Raw genomic sequence first — 19,281 nt, 5'->3', positions numbered from 1 at the left:
TTTCCTCTGATCTGTATTTCAAATAATATTAATAATTAAAATATTCATTTATTCATTTTCCTTCTGGATGAGTCCCTTTATTCATCAGGGGTCGCCACAGCAGAATGAACCACCAACTTATTCAGCATATATTTTACACAGCGAATGCCCTTCCAGCTGAAACACAGTAGTGGGAAACATTCATGCATACTCATTCACACACATTCACTACGGCCAATTTAGCTTATTCAATTCACCTAAACCAGATGTATTTGGACTGTGGGGGAAACCAGAGAACATGAAACTCCACACAGAAACACCAACTGGCCCAGCCAGGGCTCGGACCAGTGCCCTTCTTGCTGTGAGGCGACAGTGCTAACCACTGAGCCACTATGTCGCCCTAAAACAATAGATAACTTAAATATACATTTGACCACCCCTATAATGGTTTATACCACTGTGATGCATATTTGCACCAAAACTATTAAAACCGGCAAATCTAGAGCTCCAACTGACAGTGTATGTGTTCACAAAACATGTTTCTTGTAAAATAGGCATTTGTACTCTAGTTATCCGTAAAACTAGATGCAGTTTGTATTTTATTATACACTTGCTCGCACATGGAAGTTAACCGGTAAAATAAAAATGGTCATGGTCATCCATTAATAGGTTTATTATAATAATTATTAACCGTTTATTTAATATCACACATGCATACCTGTCATCCCTCTCATTTTCCCAGGATTCTTCCGTATTTTACAGTTCTATCCCGCTATCATTCCATAAAGGTATTTTCCCATATTTCTTCCATATTTTAACATTTTCTATGAAGGGTGTCAATAAACTTCCAAGAGCCGATCCTCACTATACGCAACCCATACCGCTGAACCACGAGGGGACACCCCTTGCTCTTAAATGTAAATCTCTTCTGTGCTTTCATTTTATTTAGACATAAAACAATTTGACATAAATATAAAAACAGCGGGATTCTGTTCCTTTCCATTGCAATCCTCAAAACAGGCAGTTCATGTAGCGGTACGTGACTGTCAGATGTGCTTTATAGTGATTAAGACGCTGTTTCTCAAACGGATTCTGCACACGCATTTTAAAGCGTATCGAAAGTGGACACTCTGGGTTTTGGCTGCATTTGAACCAACAAATTATTAATAATAATAATAATAATAATAATAATAATAATAATGATAATAAGTTTAAATTTTTTTGGATTTTTTTCCTTTTCATTTTTAAAAACCTCTACATTCACACAAAAAAGCAACAATAGATGAAGCATGGATGGTTAGCATTCAAAAAAGCATAAAAGAGCCACTGAGTTAAAGGGATGGTTCACTATCACTTAAAAATAAAACTTCTGTCATCATTTACACACCCTTTACTTGCTCTAAACCTCTTTGACTTTCTTTCTTTTGTTGAATGCAAAAGAAGATATTTTAAAGAAAGCTGGAAACCTGAAACATTGACATCCATAGTATTAGCTTTTCATATTTCCATTGAAAGTCAATGATTACAGGTTTTCAGCTTTCTTCAAAATATCTTCTTTTGTGTTCAACAGAATAAAGAAACTCATTAAGGTTTAAAACCACTTGAGAGAATGTAAAAATTAGTCATTTTTAATTTTTGGAATGATCTATCCCTTAAACACAGAGTGCTGCAGTATATGAGGATTTCTTGCCTTCCATTAGCCGGGCGAATGGCTCAGGACAGGTGGAGGGAATGGGCAGGGACAGTTTATTCATGGCCACACCGTAAGCCACCGCCAGACCGTCAATACCACGAAATGGCACCTCTCCTGTCAGCAGCTCCCACAACAAAACCCCGTAACTGAGAGAAAGAGACAGACAGACAGAGACTCTGCAGTTTAAACAAGACTACCCACAACGACAAGCTGTCACCAACAGTATCTGTGCAGGAATGAGCAGAATCCTACACAGAAACACTACAAATGGATGACAGCTATTGTGAAAACAGAAAATCTTTCTATTATCATTTCAAAGTGAGCCTTTGCAGTGTCATGTAGTTTAAAACGTAAAATAAGCGCTACAGTGTATAAATGGGCAAGAGATGTTGACAACATTGACAGAAATACATCAGCAACTGTTTGGTAAGATTGAAATCTGCTGCATGTGATAAATATGCAGATTTACAGATTTAGTTGGGGCTGTACATGCAATATGACAAAATACAGTGCATCCGGAAAGTATTCTTAGCGTTTCACTTTTTCCACATTTTTTTATATTACAGCCTTATATCAAAATGAATTAAATTAATTTATTTTCTCAAAATTGTACACACAATACTCCATAATGACAATGTGAAAAAAAGATTTATAATTGTTGCAAATTTATTAAAAATAAAAAACCTGAAAAATCACATGTACATAAGTATTCACAGCCTTTGCCCTGAAGCTCTAAATTGAGCCCAGGTACATTCTGTTTCCACTGATCATTCTTGAGATGTTTCAGCAGCTTAATTGGAGTTCACCTGTGGGAAATTCAGTTGATTGGACATGATTTGAAAGGCATACACCTGTCTATATAAGGTCCCAGGGTTGACAACGCATGTCAAAGCACAAACCAAGCATGAAGACAAAGGAATTGTCTGTAGGATGGTCTCGAGGCACAAGGCTGGGGAAGGTATACAGAAACATTTTTGCAGCTCTGAAAGTTCCAATGAGCACAGTGGCCTCCATCATCCATAAGTGGAAGATGTTTGGAACCATCAGGACTCTTCTTAGAGCTGGCCAGCCATCTAAGCTGAGTGATCGGGGAGAAGGGCCTTAGTCAGGGTGGTGATCAATACCCGATGGTCACTCTGTCTAAGCTCCAGCTTTCTTCTGTGGAGAGAGGAGAACCTTACAGAAGGACAACCATCTGTGCAGCAATCCACCAATCAGGCCTGTATGGTAGTGGCCAGACGGAAGCCACTCCCCACCTGGAATTTGCCAAAAGGCATCTGAAGGACTCTCAGACCATAAGAAACAAAATTCTCTGCTCTGATGAGACTAAAATTGAACTCTTTGGAGTGAATGCCAGGCGTTACGTTTGGAGAAAACCAGGCACCGCTCATCACAAGGCTAATACTAGGCTATCTCTAGAGATATCTGAAAATGGCTGTACATCGTCGCTTCACATCCAACCTGATAGAGCTTGAGAGGTACTGCAAAGAGGAAAGGGCAAAGACCAGTGTGCCAAGCTTGTGGCATCATATTCAAAAGACTTGGGGCTGTAATTGCTGCCAAAGGTGCATCAACAAAGTATTGAGCAAAGGCTGTGAATACTTACGTACATGTGATTTTTCAGGTATTTTATTTTTAATAAATTTGCAACAATTTTTTTCACATTGTCATTAAGGGGTATTGTGTGTCGAATTTTGAAGAAATAAATTAATTTAATCCATTTTGGAATAAGACTGTAGCATAAAAAAAAAATGTGGAAAAAGTGAAGCGCTATCAATACCTTCTGGATGCGCTGTATATTGCATGGACAAAATAAAAAGTCTATCGTTTCATATTATGCTCTATTATTTATTTTGTGGTGTCACAAAATACATAGTTTTTTCATAATTTATATGAGTGAAATAGTATACACCATTACCAGGATGCAAACAGAAACATGAATAACATCATCATGAGAAAGTTGTAATCTTGAAAGTACAATGTTTACATTTTGCATTTTATTTAGTAATTATTATTATTAGTTATTTTTGTTTTCTGAAGAGTTTGAAATTCTTTTAATAATTATTTTGTATTTCTACATTTTTAAATCAACAATTTTCCCTGAAGTTCTAAATAAAGTGAGAAATATGATCACATGTAAATGAGTAATTAGAAATCTACGAATATACTTAAAAATGTAAATAATAACTAGTTCTTTACATGTGGTCAATAAATACAAACTATTAATTGACTGAATTTACAGAAATGCTACTATATCGTGATATATAGCTTTATCAGGACATGAGATGATTTATATTGTGATGTAACATTTTCATATCACCCAGCCCAGGGTGTAATTATAAAACCTCATAAACAATGCTATGGAGCCAGATCAGTCTTAAAAATATTACATTTACAAAAGAAAATTCAGTTTGTAAATTCGAATTTATAAATACACAAATCCATTTCGTAACTTCAAAATACAGTTCATCATTCATTTATTCATTCATTCATTTATTTATTTTATTTTCGGCTTAGTCCCTTTATTAATCTGGGTTCGCCACAGCGGAATGAACCGCCAACTTATCTAGCACATGTTTTACACAGCGGATGCCCTTCCAGCTGCAACCCATCTCTGGGAAAACAGTTCATTATTTCAAGTAAAAATGATAAATATTTCTCAAAATGAATAGGATTTTTGTATGTATCAGTTGTGTTTTGAATTCACGAATTGGATTTGTGTATTTATGAATTGTGTTTTTATTTTACGAATTGGATTTGTGTATTTATGAATTGTGTTTTTATTTTACGAATTGGATTTGTGTATTTATGAATTGTGTTTTGAATTCACGAATTGGATTTGTGTATTTATGACTTGTGTTTTTATTTTACGAATTGGATTTGTGTATTTATGAATTGTGTTTTTATTTTACGAATTGGATTGGTGTATTTATTAAGTGTGTTTTGAAGTTACGAATTGTATTTGTGCATTTATGAATTGTGTTTTGAAATTACAAATAGGATTGGTGTGTTTATGAATTGTTTCGATGTTACGAATTGTATTTTTGTTATGAGCTGTGTTTTGAATTTACAAATCAGATTTGTAAACTTTTGAATCCCTTTTTGATTTTACAAGTTCTATTTGTGTATTTATGAATTGTGTTTTGATTTTACGAGTTGGATTGGTGTATTTATGAACTGGTTTGAATTCACAAATTGGATTTTATACATGTGAATTGTGCTGTGCGTATATGATTTTTTTTCTGAAAAGTATTATTTTTGGGAGTGATCTGGCGCCATACAATGCAAACACTTCACATCTTGTAAATGTAGGAAGGGAACAATGTATCCAAAGGACCACAGCTCTGACACAAATTGAAAGGTTTGCTATTTTTATCTCTTTACTATCCATCCCTCCCCTTCTGCACTCTGTAATCAGGACTTGTGGTGGAAAGCAAAATTCAGACATTAATAACAGCACAAAACAACACATCAACCAGCCTCAGAAACTGGGCTAATGACACCACTGGTTTGTTACCATGGCAACCCAAACCTTCATTGGATGCTGCCATCTGTGACCTATAGTATGGCCAAACAAACTCAAGCAAAAATTGGCTCTGCAATTTGTGCTAAAACTCTCTGATTTGCGTAGATTATGTTTATTTTAAAATTTAAATACTGTATATGGGTCAAGTTTGGGTCAAAAACAATATTGACTTTTTTCTTCTGAACCAAAAAAAAAATATGGTAATCCGACATTGTTACTGTGATTTACTGAAGACACCCAGTAAATTGTCCTTTCAATGTAACACAAGTTCATATAGCAAAAAGAACAAGAATCATTTGACGGCACATGAAAAGATTGTATTTAAGAATCACAGTACAGCCCCGAAATAATAATTAATTGTCATTTTTACTTTTTAAACCACTTCAAACTACTAGATTTTACATGCTTTTAGAGCAATAAGTCTTTATTTATTTAAAATTCATTAAAAAGCAGTAGTATGATTATTTATAGTTTTATATTGCTACAGCTTAGAAATTTTCATAAATTTTCCTTTAGCTAAGTCCCTTTATTAATCAGGGGTCGCCACAGTGGAATGAACCGCCAACTTATCCAGCATATGTTTTAAGCAGTGGATGGAAACATCCTACATTCATGCATTCACACTCACAGCGACCTTCTTACTGTGAGGCGACAGTGCTAACCACTGAACCACTGAACCACAGTGTTGCCCCCTTAGACTGTTTAGAATCTGAAGATTTGCATTTTTAAAATATAAATACAGCTTTTTTATGATCAATATTTGAAAATCTGGAATCTGAGGGCACAAAAAAATGTAAATACTGGAATATTGCGTTTACAGTTGTCTAAATTGCACATTACTAATCAAAAATTTTGCTTAGATTAATTTACATTATAAAAATTTACAAAAAATCTTTACGCAACATGATTTTTGCTTAATATTTTAAAGATTTTTGGTTTCCCAGTGATGGGTTGCAACTGGAACGGCATCCGCATGTGCTGGATAAGTTGGTGATTCATTCCACTGTGGCGGCCCCAGATTAATAAAGGAACCAAGGCGAAAAGAAAATGAATGAATGAATGAATGAATGAATGAAGATTTTTGGCTTAAAAGAAAAAACCCTGGTTTTGTGGTCTAGGGTCACATTTGTAGGAAACACCAGGGGTCTCATGTATTAACGTTGTGTACGTACAAAAACTTGCATATGCCAGATTTCATGCTCACGTTTGGATTTACCCTCGATGAAATTAATGTGAGAATGTGCGTTGGTCCACGTCAACTTCATGTCTGGCGTATGTGCATTTCTTGTGTGTGTTTGTTTTTTCCATTGGCGACTCCTAGAGGCAATTGTGTAAAATTGCACACTACAAAGTATTTTTGAGCCGTGCAATGGCAGCTGTATGGGACGGGATCATCCGCATGTCTAGCAGGTATATAAGGTTTCCATACCATGCAGATGATCAGCTAAACACTAAAGCGCAATTTGCAGCGATCGGCGGTTTTCCCAATGTAATTGGAGCGAATGTTGCACGCACATTGCTATAAAGGTGCCATCTGAAGACGAATTTGCTTACGTGAATCGGAAACATTTCCCTTCAATAAATGTGCTAATAATATGTAATGCTCAAATGCACTTAACATAATACACACCCTTATTAATGATTACTACTTGAGTAGGCAAAATCTGAGTGGGGGAAAAAGAAGAATGAGTTCATCAGACGCTGGATTCAAACCGGGTTCGTGATCGATCATGTCAAAACATGCTGCCATGCGCTTTACAAGCTACGACACTCACGCTGCTGTCTGCTGCTCTCTTTAGTTATGTTATCTCTGTCAATTAAACGGTGATGAGCGGGAATCTAGCTCATTCCAACGAGGTGTGCTATTTGCACTTAGCCTAAATAGACACTACAACATTTTTTTTTTTTAAATTAATTCCGGAGGACAAACTTGCAAATAAACACAGTTTTTCTCCCGTCTACCTCCGATAGGAGCACCTCCAATTCAAATTCTGTGAAGTTTCTCTTTTTGCTTGCTTTTGCCATTGCTTTTTCGTTTGGTTTTGCCAAGGCAGAGTCATAACCATATTTAATAGGGGGAGGAAGCAGGGAGAGGTTTTGCACTTGTGCATGTGCGCTCAGTTTCACGTTAATTCAGATGTACAAAGAGAATATGCGTGGGATTCCGCGTACGCAGTGTTTCATACATCTGATTTTTTACTGCGTACGCACATTTACAGCTTTGTGCGTACGCAATGTTTTAGTACGAATTCAACACAAGTCTTTGTACATGAGGCCCCAGGCTTACACAGACACACACACACAAAGACACACAAACCCTCTTCCTGATGCTCACCTCCACACATCACTGCCTTTGGAGAAGGTGGATGATCGGATGACCTCAGGTGCCATCCAGGCATATGTGCCCGCCGCACTCATCTTCGTGGTCCGATGCCACTCTCGAGCCAAACCGAAATCTGTCACCTTCAGAGTCTTGTTGCTCAGATCATCGTTCTCTACACGCTCCAGGATCAGAACTGTGAAGAAAAGTCTAAAATGAGTCAGGAGTCAGGAATGAGAATTGGAGATTTGATTGACTTGTAGAAGTGCTGAACTGCTCAAAAAGGCTCAAAAGTAACTTCCCTGTAACTACACTCAAAACCACTTTTCTTGTTGCGATAATTGCTGAAACTTTCATCACAATATACGGTTTATTAACATACTGACATAAGCTGAAAAAACTTTTACAAGTAAAATAAAGAAATAATTTTTGGTCACTGCTTTATAGTGTATTATTACACAGTTGTCTGGAATACTCGATTCTGATAGGTCAGTCGCAACATTTTTAAGGTATGATATTCCCAGATAACAACTGCTGAATGAAACATGCTTATCAGGGAACTTTAAATCACCTTGACCATCAGTAAAGACGTTTACATCCATATAATAACATCCACATTCATATTCATCTGCTTGTCTGTCACGCTGCTGCTGTTTTTGACTGTTTCACTGTTGATCTTGTGGCTGCATTATGCACACCCCAACAGCTGTTTTCGTTTCTGTCAGCATTGCGTTTAATTAAAGAAAGAATAAACTACGATGGCTTAGAACAATGTTTTGTGTCTAGGGTCGCAAGCTCCGTTGTTACAAACATAGTTCGTTGATTTGGCGTTTTCCAAATCCGTCGTTCCAACGAACATTCGCAAAGTGCTTCGCAAACTTCTATGCTTGCAACTACACCTCTGGACCTGTAGTTAGAAGCATAGTTCCTAGCTGTGTTCTATTCCCAGTTATACCCCCTATGCCCTATTCGTTTAGAACATTCTAACATTTAAACTTGGAATGATTAAAAAAGCATTAAAGTCATCTCTCTTAGGTGTAATTTGCTTTTAAAGCGTTTTTTCAGTTCAGTTTTAGCGATCTTCATGTTTACAATTGCGCTCCCTTCGCAGTGAACTTTGAAAACATTGATGCCATTTTGAACACAGCCATGGCTCATGACGAAAGCTATAGGTGACCTATTATTTAAAAGTGGTATTTATGTTACGTCTCCAAAGCTTGTGAAAACAAAAAACATAGCATAAGTTAATCATTTAAATTTAGTAGGTTATTTATTAAGTATCTGTACTGTATATGACATGGGCGTGTTTCTTTTGAACATTTCTGCAGTGGTTTGCATGTGTCAAATTGTAAAAGTTAATAAAAAAAAAAACGATATCCTACTTAATAATAATAATAATAATAATAATAATAATAATAATAATAATAATAATAATAACAATAGATCATCATCATTAATATTATTATTAAAGTCGATTTTTTTTCAATTCCTAATAAATAATAAATATTACATTTAATTTCCTAATAAATAGTCTCATTATTTATTTATTTAAATGATTTATATATGAGATTAGAATACGTGTTAGCTTTTGTAAGTGATTTTACGTTTGAGAATAGAATATGTATGTTCTTAATAATATTTGTAAAGGAAACACAGGCCTTATATGTGCCATTTACATATATTTCAATTAATATGAAAAACAAGTGCATGCTTTTACCTAAACGAATATTGGATTATTTTTTTTAATGCGTGTGTGTGTAAAACAATACAATTTGCAAAAAGAAATTAGGGGGTTCTTCTCTAAAGAAGTTCTTACTCCACCCCGTTTAGAGCATCATTATGGGTATTATAACTAACGTGGTTCAAACAACAGATCTGTGACAGAGAAACTACGGGTTTTGGGAAACACTCATCACTACATCAGCCTTTTCCCAAATGATGCATTGTACTATGATATTTCAGCCGTTAGTTATGTCGTTGTTTGGGAAACACACCCCAGGATAGTTGTTTTCACAAACCAAAGCTTATTGGGCTGCCAATAAGCCTGTTGGGTTTTTTCTGCGTCAACAAGCTCCTGGATGAACTTTATCGCTAACTTAATGTTCGGAGTAAACAATTGTTTCAAAAAGATTGGAAACAATTTACAATAACGACTCCTTAGTAAACATCAACAGTGACAAATAGCTACATTTGTTAAAGTTATGTTAATGTTAGTTCAAAAATAAAACAGAATTTTATTAGTTTTTAGCTCCACTAAATTAAACAGTTATGAATTTTGATTTGAATAAGTTATTTAAAATTAACATCATTGCTAACTAACTTCTGTTACATTAAAAAATGGAGCCTGTAGTACACTGTAAAAAATTATGACAAAATAGTCAAGATAACAAATATTTTAATGTTACTTACAATTATTTTAATAAGTTAATCAGGTTTCAAGAAAGTTTAACTTAATATTTTTCGTCAGTTGGATTAATGTAAGTTGAGATGACTAGAAAAGTTAATGTGATACAACAAAAAATTAAAGAGGCAAACATTTTTACAGGGTATAGTATAGTGTTAAAAACAAAGGGTTTATAAAGAATCTGAATATTTTCAATCAATTTCTCTGCCATGTTATATTAACATGTTTATGTTAGATAATAAATAGACAATTATGTTTTCCAGTATTTCGTGTTGTGATCAATTTTTCATCTACAATCTGATGATTTTTAAAAAGCAGTCTAAAAGTTTAAATAATAAATAATTCTTCACAGTATTTTGAAGTGTCCACAATAACAATCTCATGCATATTCATAATCACAATAATATTCATGAATCATATCCAGTCATGCTTGGTGGTGCAGTCCAATATCAGAGTGTTTCTTGATTTGCATCACAGTTTGTGTTGATAAAATTAGCTGACTTTGTTTTTCAACACAGCACAGCCAATGAAAAGCTTAGAGACTTATCTTTGAAGTACAGCGTCCAATGGTCTGCAAGGTCCTATGCTAATCATGTCAGAGTGGCCAATGAGAGGCAAGGAGATGCTTTGATCAGCCAATCAAGTGGCGGAAAGTGAAGGTGAGTGCAAATCCTCTGTAATAGGCTTTGGGTTTAAAGGATCCAATCAGACAAGTCAACTGCCAAACACAGGATTACAAACCACTTACACACTCAGAGAGGCAAAACATGAGTCTACACAACACAAACCGACACACTCTCACCAATGAACAATACTCTACACAACCACATGAGAAAAGCACTCTACTGAACAAAACCACTGCAAAGGGGTGTTAGGAAAAATGTAAGGGGAAAAAACATTATGTTGCTAAAGTGAATATTGAAAATCATAATTCAGTTGACATGTTAATTTCAGACATTAAAATATTATAAAATACATTGAAGATATTAGATCGTAATATATAATAATTATTAAATCAATGTACAGTCAAGCTCGACATTATTCATACCCTTGGCAAATTCAAACTTAAAGTTTGTGTTTAAATGTAAACAAAAGCGGAGAAATATTCTTTTCCACAATCATGCCTTTTGTACATCATCTTCTTATCTTGTGGGAGAAGCCTTTGTCATTTCCAGTCAAAAAATAAATAAATGAAGAGTTGAAGTCAGAATTATTGGCCCGCCTTAATTATTAGCCCCCCTGTATATTTTTCCCCCCAATTTTTTCCAACACATAATTTCGTTATATACATAAGATAACCCCAAATCAAAAACAGTTGGGACAGTATAGAAAAAACAAAAGTAGTGATTTCTAAATTTACTTTGACTTGTATTTCATTGTTGCCATTCCTTTTCACAACACTTAAAAGACGTTTATGAAGACACCAAGTGATGAAGTGTTTCAGGTGTAATTTTGTCCCATTCTTCCAGGAAACAATTTTTAAGGTGAGCAACAGTACAGGTTCTTCGTTTTCCCTTTTTGTGCTTCAAAATGCGTGTCAGATTCTCTATTGGAGACAGCTCAGGACTGCAAACAGGCCAGTCAAGTACCTGTATCCTCTTTCTCTGCAGCCAGTACTTTGTAATGTGTGCAGAATGTGGCTATTCTATCTTGTTGAAATATGCATAGGCATCCCTGGAAAAGAAGGTGCATATTGTTCTCCAAAATCTCTATGCACTTTTCAGCATTAATGGTGTTAAAACTTAAACGTGTAAGTTATCTTTGCCAAGGGCACTGACACAACCCAATACCATGACAGACCCTGGCTTTTGGACTTGTTGCTGGAAACAGTCTAGATGATCCTTTTCTTCTTTGGTCTAGAGCATTTCTCCCCAAAAAATACTTGAAATACTGATTCTGAACACAGTATGTGTTTCCACTGTGTGATAGTCCATCCCAGATGCCTCTGAGCCAATAGAAGTTGTTTTGTACACTGTTAACATAGGGTTTCTTTTGGCACAGTAGAGTAACTGGCATGTGAGGATGTAACTATCTATTGTGGTACTTGACAAAGGTTTGACAAAGTAGTCCTGAGCCCATGTGGTGATATCGCTTATATATTGATTCTTGATGCAGTGCTGCCTGAGGGATCGGAGATCATGGTTGTTCAGCTTAGGCTTGCATCCTTGTCCTGCACTGGAGGTTCTCCAGATTCCTTAAATTTATTCATTATTTTAAACACTGTTGAAGGTGAAATATCCAAATGTCTTCCTCTTTTTCTTTGAGGAATATTGGTTTTAAACATCAATAATTTTCTCATGTATTTGTTGGCAACCTGGCGATCCTTTGCCCATCCTTGCTCCTAAAGGACTAGACCTTTCTTTGATGCTGCTTTTGTACCAAATCATAATTACAATCAGCTGTTGACATCACCTGTTTCAAATCACATCATTTAACTAATTTACCTGACTGTATCTTTACAAATGAAATGAAGTTGACCATATTCATATAATATATTTTGTAAAAAGTAATAATAAAGAGTATCAGTAATGAGGTCTTACTGTTGCTGGACTTGAGGTCTCTGTGGATAACGGGTACGATGGCCTGGCAGTGCAGGTACAGCATTGCGCGTGCGATCTGCACAGCCCAGTCCACCAGCGTGTGTGGAGGGATTCGTTTCCCAGCGAGGGCCCGGTTGAGTGGCCCGCCGCGGGCATACTCCATCACCAGACACAGGTTGGGCTCCTGCAGACACACACCCAGAAGAGCCATGATGTTGGGGTGTGTAAGCATGGCGAAGAGCTTGGCCTCCTGACGGACACTCTCCAGCGTCTGAGACACGTCCTCATCCGGGTCCCGGCGGGCCGCCTTCACCGCCACCTCCTGCCCTTTCCAAATGGCACGATACACTTTCCCAAAACCACCAACCCCGATCATCTCCTCCAGAGCCAGCTCACTGAAATCTATCTGCAGCACTGATGACAGACACACAATACAGGGAGATATTGAGGAGTAGATATTCATTTTAAACAAAACAGACCTGTTATCTTTTGCTCTAACGTGCTTATGAAATGATCACCCAACTATTACTATTAACCATATATAGTAGATATTTTATCAAATTTTCCTAGTGGAAATGGGATTATCTTAATACACTACCTGACAAAAGTCTTGTCGCTTATCTAAATTTAGGAACAACAAATAATAACTTGACTTCAAGTTGATCACTTGGTATAAGAAGTGGCTTATATGAAAGGCAAAGGCCTCTAGATTACGCTTATTTTACCAAAATAAAATATGTTCATGCCTTGATTTTTAATTATTGAATTAGGACTGTAAGGTCTGACTTTGTTTAGACAAAAGTCTTGTCACTTAACAGTAATAATGTACAGTATAGAATATAAAGTCTCCATGAGCTTGAACGTCTGCATCCATCTGTCATTGCAATGACTCAAATAACATCTTAATAAAGTCATTTGGAGTGGCAAAGAAAGCATTCTTGCAGGACCCCCTGAGTTCATAAAGATTCTTTGTATTCATCTTCAATGCCTCCTCCATCTTACCTCGAACATGCTCAATAATGTTCATGTCTGGTGACTGGGCTGGCCAATCATGGAGCACCTTAACCTTCTTTGCTTTCAGGAACTTTTGATATGGAGGCTGAAGTATGAGAAGGAGCTCTATCCTGCTGAAGAATTTGCCCTTTCCTGTGGTTTGTAATGTAATGAGCAGCACAAATGTCTTGATACCTCAGGTTGTTGATGTTGCCATCTACTCTGCAGATCTCCTGCACGCCCCCATACTGAATGTAACCCCAAATTATGATTTTTCCTAGTATTTGTTGCTCTTACAACTGGGATCGATGACAAGACTTTTGTCAGGTAGTGTATGGTTACAACAATCAATCACAAACAAAACAGGGTTTTACTGTTGCTCATTAATTATGGTCGTCTGTCTTTTAAATATTCTGGGGCTTTGCTACTGAATAAACTGTCTGTGGATATTAAAAGTAGTACAAATAGTTACAAGTGTACAAATAGTACAAGTGGTTAGTTTTAGTTTCAAATCTAAAAGCTGGCTCTTAAGCAGAACAGTATTGATGGATTTTTTTGTGACTGTATTTGTATTTATTTTTATAATGTAGTGTCACTATGTGTCTGTTACCGGGAGTAGTATAATTTGTACTTCACATTAAGGACCACAATGGAAATAAGTTTAGTTTTTTAAACTTTATTATGTATATCTTGGGCGGTGCAGTGTCACCTTACAGCAAGAAGGTCGCATAGGTGAATTGGGTAAGCTAAATTGGTTGTAGTCTATGAGTGTGAATGAGAGTGTATGAGCATCCGCTGTGTAAAACTTATGGATATAGATGTAAAATGTATGGATGTGTAAAAAAAAGTATGGATAAGTTGGTGGTTCATTCAGCTGTGGCGACCCCTGATTAATAAAGGGACAAAGTCCAAAGAAAGAAAATGAATGATTGGGTATATCCCTGATGAATTAAGTGTTTTCACTTCTTTTTTGGTCAAATAAAAAGAAAGTAAAATAGAAAACATTAGGCCAACTGGTCTTAAATGTGTTTAACTGCAGTTCAAGCTGAGAGATGATGCTGTTTATTTGTGCAAAATTGCAAGATTTCATATTTTGTCCTTAAACAGACCTCCTAGGCTATGTCTGTTGTAGAACTCAACCTGTTTACATAAGCCAGTAGGTGCTTAACGTCTTAATAATAAATTTATCCAAATTATAATAATGTATTGTTTGTCTGATGTTCAATTATAAATATATGAACTATTCCATGGCATTTCTGTGTGGAGTTTGCTGTTCTCTCTGTGTTTGCGTGGGTTTCCTCCAGATACTCTGGTTTCCCCCACAAGTCCAAAGACATGCAGTACAGGTGAATTGGGTAGGCTAAATTGTCCATTGTGTATGTGTGTGAATGAGTGTGTATGGAAGTTTCGCAGTGATGGGTTTCAGCTGGAAGGGCATACGCTGCGTAGAACATATGCTGGATAAGTTGGCGGTTCATTCCACTGAGGTGACCCCAGATTTATTAAGGGACGAAGCCAAAAAGAAAATTAATGAATGAATGAACTATTCCATGTTTCATGATTTTACCCATGAGTCCCAACTCAGGAAGCTGCCTATTTTTTTCAGGTCTATCATTTCTTTTCTGAATCTGCATTTTCACTGTTGATTTTATTAGGGCACAAAATCCTGGGATTTTGAAAAATGGTATTGAATGTGTATTTCACATTTTGGGTACACCCTGCAATACACCAAAAACTGTCCCCCTTTAGGGTAATTCACCCACACTGCTGCAGATAACACTGTTTCTCCACCTGTGAATCGTGTTTATTTGAGAGACTGAGCTATAAGCGGCTGTTACATGAAAAGAAACTCTTATTCAGATTTGTGTGTCCTTCATATATGAGTAGCTGCTGATAGACTGAAGCAGAAAAAGAGCTGCATTAATCAGCAGAAAGCAAATTTGGATGGCAGGACGCATGCTTTAAAATGACGGATGACGTGGGAGAAAACGGAAAGCAGTAAAACAAAGATGTGCGTGAGATTGTCTCCTCTTCTCCTGTCTGTGGTGATGACGGTGTGTCTGGGCCACTGTGTCTCTTATTAATATTGCAGTTGGCAGGAACCACATGATAAAAAGTAGGCCAGCAGCCATTCAGGAAAAGCGAGACGACCACCGACATGCAACTGGCAACACGAGGACACACACACATGATAATCAAGAGCGTTTTAAAGGCTATTAAATATGGTGATGTTTTCTAAAAATATATAATATGCTAATTTCTTTTATGTCTAAATATATTTCTAAATATATTCAATTATATGTAATTATGGTATTTTATATTCTTATACTAACATTTATTGATCTATTTATTTATTTGAATACAATTTTTATCTATTACAATTTTTTTTATTTCTCTAATCTAACCATTTTTATGTGGGTCCCTGGACCTCAGTTTGCAAACCCCTGGCTAAAAGTATGAGAACAATCCCTTTACACCAATAAAATACCCAAAAACCCATAAATAAACTAAACTAAAGACCAATGCACTTCCCAAAATCATTGTGTGACTTTGCTGATGCCCTTGTGTCTGTATCTGATGCAGTGTGCAAATGATAAATTGACAACCGGGGGGGGGGGGGGGGGGGGGGGGGGGGGGTGGGTGGGAGGGGGGTCAACTGTTTTTGTTAGTTTGTGTAATATATCCTTCAGTCATTTATGTTTTTATTTTTAGTACAGTTTATTAATAAAACGTAGCCTATTTAAGTTTGTAATCGGGCCTACAGTATTCTTTGATTAGCCATTGCAGATGTTACTGTAGGTTGAACTACAAACTAAGCATCTAATTAGACTTTACATTCAGGTTAAATGTAGATACAAACACCTATTTTACGAGAAAACAACGTCTTTGTGAACACTATGTCTATCGGTGCTCTGGATCTGACAATTTTAGTCTTTTTTTCTCGAATAGACTGATTGGCGCGCTAATGCACTCACAATGGTTTGAACTGTTATGGGGGGTCAAATGTATATTTCTATTATCTGTTAGTTTAATTATTAACATTATTATTTAAAATACAGATCAGAGTGAAATATTTCTTGCTAAAGGGCTGACCCCCTCATACATATTGTTCTGATGTCATTTAGGTGAGATCAAGCATTAATTAGGGGGGTCAATCCCCCCCAAACACCCCTGTAATTCGCACCCTGATCTGATGTCCAGTAAAGGTCCAGTTGTTTGGACCCCAGTGACTTTTGAAAGGCTGGAGTAAGATTTGGAGTAAATAAAGATGAAAATATTCTTTTGAGATTGCCTTTTGGAACCAGAGCCCAACAGCTGGTAGTTCTAGTTCTGATAGACCTGCTACAGACCATTTCAGAAGAATTTGAAGCCAGATACAATTTTCCAGTCTGTTTATAGTGATAGTCTCCCAGCCTAGTCAAGGGTTGTTTATTTTTTTATTTTTTTGTACTTTTGTGCTGGGCAGGCTGAGAGACCTGCCTACAATCCAGCTGAGCATCAGTTTGGACATACTGGCTAAAGGGATAGTTCACCCAAAAATGAAAATTCTGTCATTAATTGGTGGTGGATGAGGAGATTCCCCCAAAAATGTGTAAAGCTCTTTGAGTGTCCAGAAAAGCGCTATATAAATGTAAGGAATTATTATTATTATTACTGCCCTTCTTTCAAACCTTAATGAGTTTCTTTCTTCTGTTGAACACAAAAGAAGATATTTTGAAGAAAGCTGGAAACCTGTAACTGGAAATTCCGATAGTATTTGTTTTACCAACGGAAGATTTCATTTTTCTTTAAAATATCTCATTTTGTGTTCAACAGTAGAAACAAACTAAAAGTTTGGAACTACTTGAGGGACAGTAAATAGTGAGTAAATTTTCATTTTTGGGTGAACTACCCCTTTAACCAGAAAAAAACAAGGTGTGTTGAAGTGATTATAGATCAGTGTGGCCCAAAACAACTCAACACTCAGCAGACACCTTTATGTTTTCTGTAGATGACCATGTGGTCAGCGTACTCACAGTGTAACGGTGGCACCGAATAGTCGCCGTACTCCTCTGGCGTGTCCCGGATCTTCTCCGAGATTCCGTTACTGCTCACGTAGTTACTGGGGAAAATACCGACCCGGTCCTCTATCATACCTGTCCACCAGCCCTCATCCCCGGACACCAGCGAGTCCTTGGACAGCACCTCTACCCGATCCCCCTTCCGCAGGCTGAGCTCGTCCTCGGCAGTCGCCTCGTAGTCGAACACGGCGGTCCAGTAACCGGCACCGGACGGGGTCGCCGCCGCCGCAGGGCCAAACCCGAGGAGACGAGCCCCCGGCTGAGGCTCTGCGGCGGCTCCATCTCCGTCTGCGCTGTCCGAGACACTGCTGTTAAAGGGGAAACTGAAAGCATCCATGCTGCCGATCCATAAGGGCGACCGGCCCGGTTCTGCTGCTCCTCACCTGCCGCAGAGCTCAAGACTGGGCGCAAAGCCGCAGCATAAGTAGCGGTTAATCCGAGCAGCCTCTCGCCTCACCGAGCTCCAGACCTGCCACCCGCCTCATAAGGGACCGCTCGGGTTCAATACACGATCTTTTGGTCCCGAACATAAGGCACTTCTTGCGTTAATTGGCTACAACATTGTCCCGCACCCTCATCCGCTCCTGAGCCTGCACTTGCCCCCTCCTAGCACATGATTCCAGTGGTTTACCGTCTTGACGAATCCCCTGTTCTTGCGAGTTGAGTGGCAGAGTGGCGCATCAATCCCATTTCGCCTCTTTGTAAGACCCGCCCACTAAATCTCTGTCACAGCAAATGCAGGGAATGTTTCAGCACCGCGGGACCGGACAGCGCGCGCGCCCCGCAGGAGGAAACGGTGAAGCTAAGCTGAAGAATCGATACATTTCTATTTAACACAGCAAATATGGACAGAATCGCCTACTTGCGTGGTTTCTTTTATGGCATTTATGTTTTTAAAAGACAAGGGAAGAAATTAAAGGGCGAGACTAGGGTTAACCGTTACACATGTTCTTTCAGAATCAGAATGGCTTTATTGCCAGGTACAGTTGCAAACAGAAATATTAAACCCCCTGAATTATTAGCCCCCTGTTTATTTTTTCCCAATTTCTGTTTAATGAGAGCAGATTTTTTCAACACATTTCTAAAAATAATAGTTTTAATAACTCATTTCTAATAACTGATTTATTTTATCTTTGCCATGATGACAATAAATAATATTTTACTAGATATTTTTCAAGACACTTCTATACAGCTTAAAGTGACATTAAAGGCTTAACTAGGTTAATTAGGTGGGCAGGTTAGGGTAATTAGGCACTGTATAATGATGGTTTGTTCTGTAAACTATCGAAAAAAAATAAAGCTTAAAGGGGCTAATAATTTTGACCTTAAAATGTTTTTGTAAAAATTAAAAACTGCTTTTATTCTAGCCGAAATAAAACAAATAAGACTTTCTCAAGAAGAAACAATATTATCAGACATACTATAAAAAATTCATTGCTCTGTTAAACATCATTTGGGAAATATTTGAAAAAGAAAAAAAAATTCAAAGGGGGTTTAATAATTCTGACTTCAACTGTATGTTCACACATACACAGGAATTATTTTTGTGAGAGAGCTTCTACAGTGCAACAGAATAAAGAGACAAGACAAAAACAGATAAACATATTTTAAAAATAGAAGTAAGTAGTGAATGCAAATATACAAATTGACAAGTGTATGCACAGGTATATTACTATACACAATGTTATATGTGCAGCTGTTATGTGCAAATTGGCATATAAAATATGTTGTTAAATAAATAAGTGTATATATGTATAGCAAGTAG

The 19,281-nt window shown here is 37.0% G+C and overlaps 1 protein-coding gene across 1 annotated transcript in view; it reads right to left on the bottom strand.

The window, feature by feature from the left end:
• The window catches only part of map3k9 (mitogen-activated protein kinase kinase kinase 9), a 35,330-nt gene extending 17,130 nt beyond the window's left edge, over window positions 1-18,200 (bottom strand). The window contains exons 1-4 of the mRNA XM_056471111.1: window positions 17,472-18,200; window positions 12,463-12,876; window positions 7,534-7,714; window positions 1,670-1,818 (exon numbers count right to left, since the gene is read on the bottom strand). Coding sequence (XP_056327086.1) covers window positions 1,670-1,818; window positions 7,534-7,714; window positions 12,463-12,876; window positions 17,472-17,853 — 1,126 coding nt within the window. The 5' untranslated portion in view covers window positions 17,854-18,200. The remainder of the gene's footprint in view (window positions 1-1,669; window positions 1,819-7,533; window positions 7,715-12,462; window positions 12,877-17,471) is intronic.
• Between the last annotated feature and the right edge of the window lie 1,081 nt (window positions 18,201-19,281).

Source organism: Danio aesculapii, chromosome 13, assembly GCF_903798145.1.
Source record: "Danio aesculapii chromosome 13, fDanAes4.1, whole genome shotgun sequence".
Lineage (NCBI taxonomy): Eukaryota > Metazoa > Chordata > Actinopteri > Cypriniformes > Danionidae > Danio > Danio aesculapii.
This window is presented reverse-complemented; position numbering and strand designations above follow the sequence as displayed.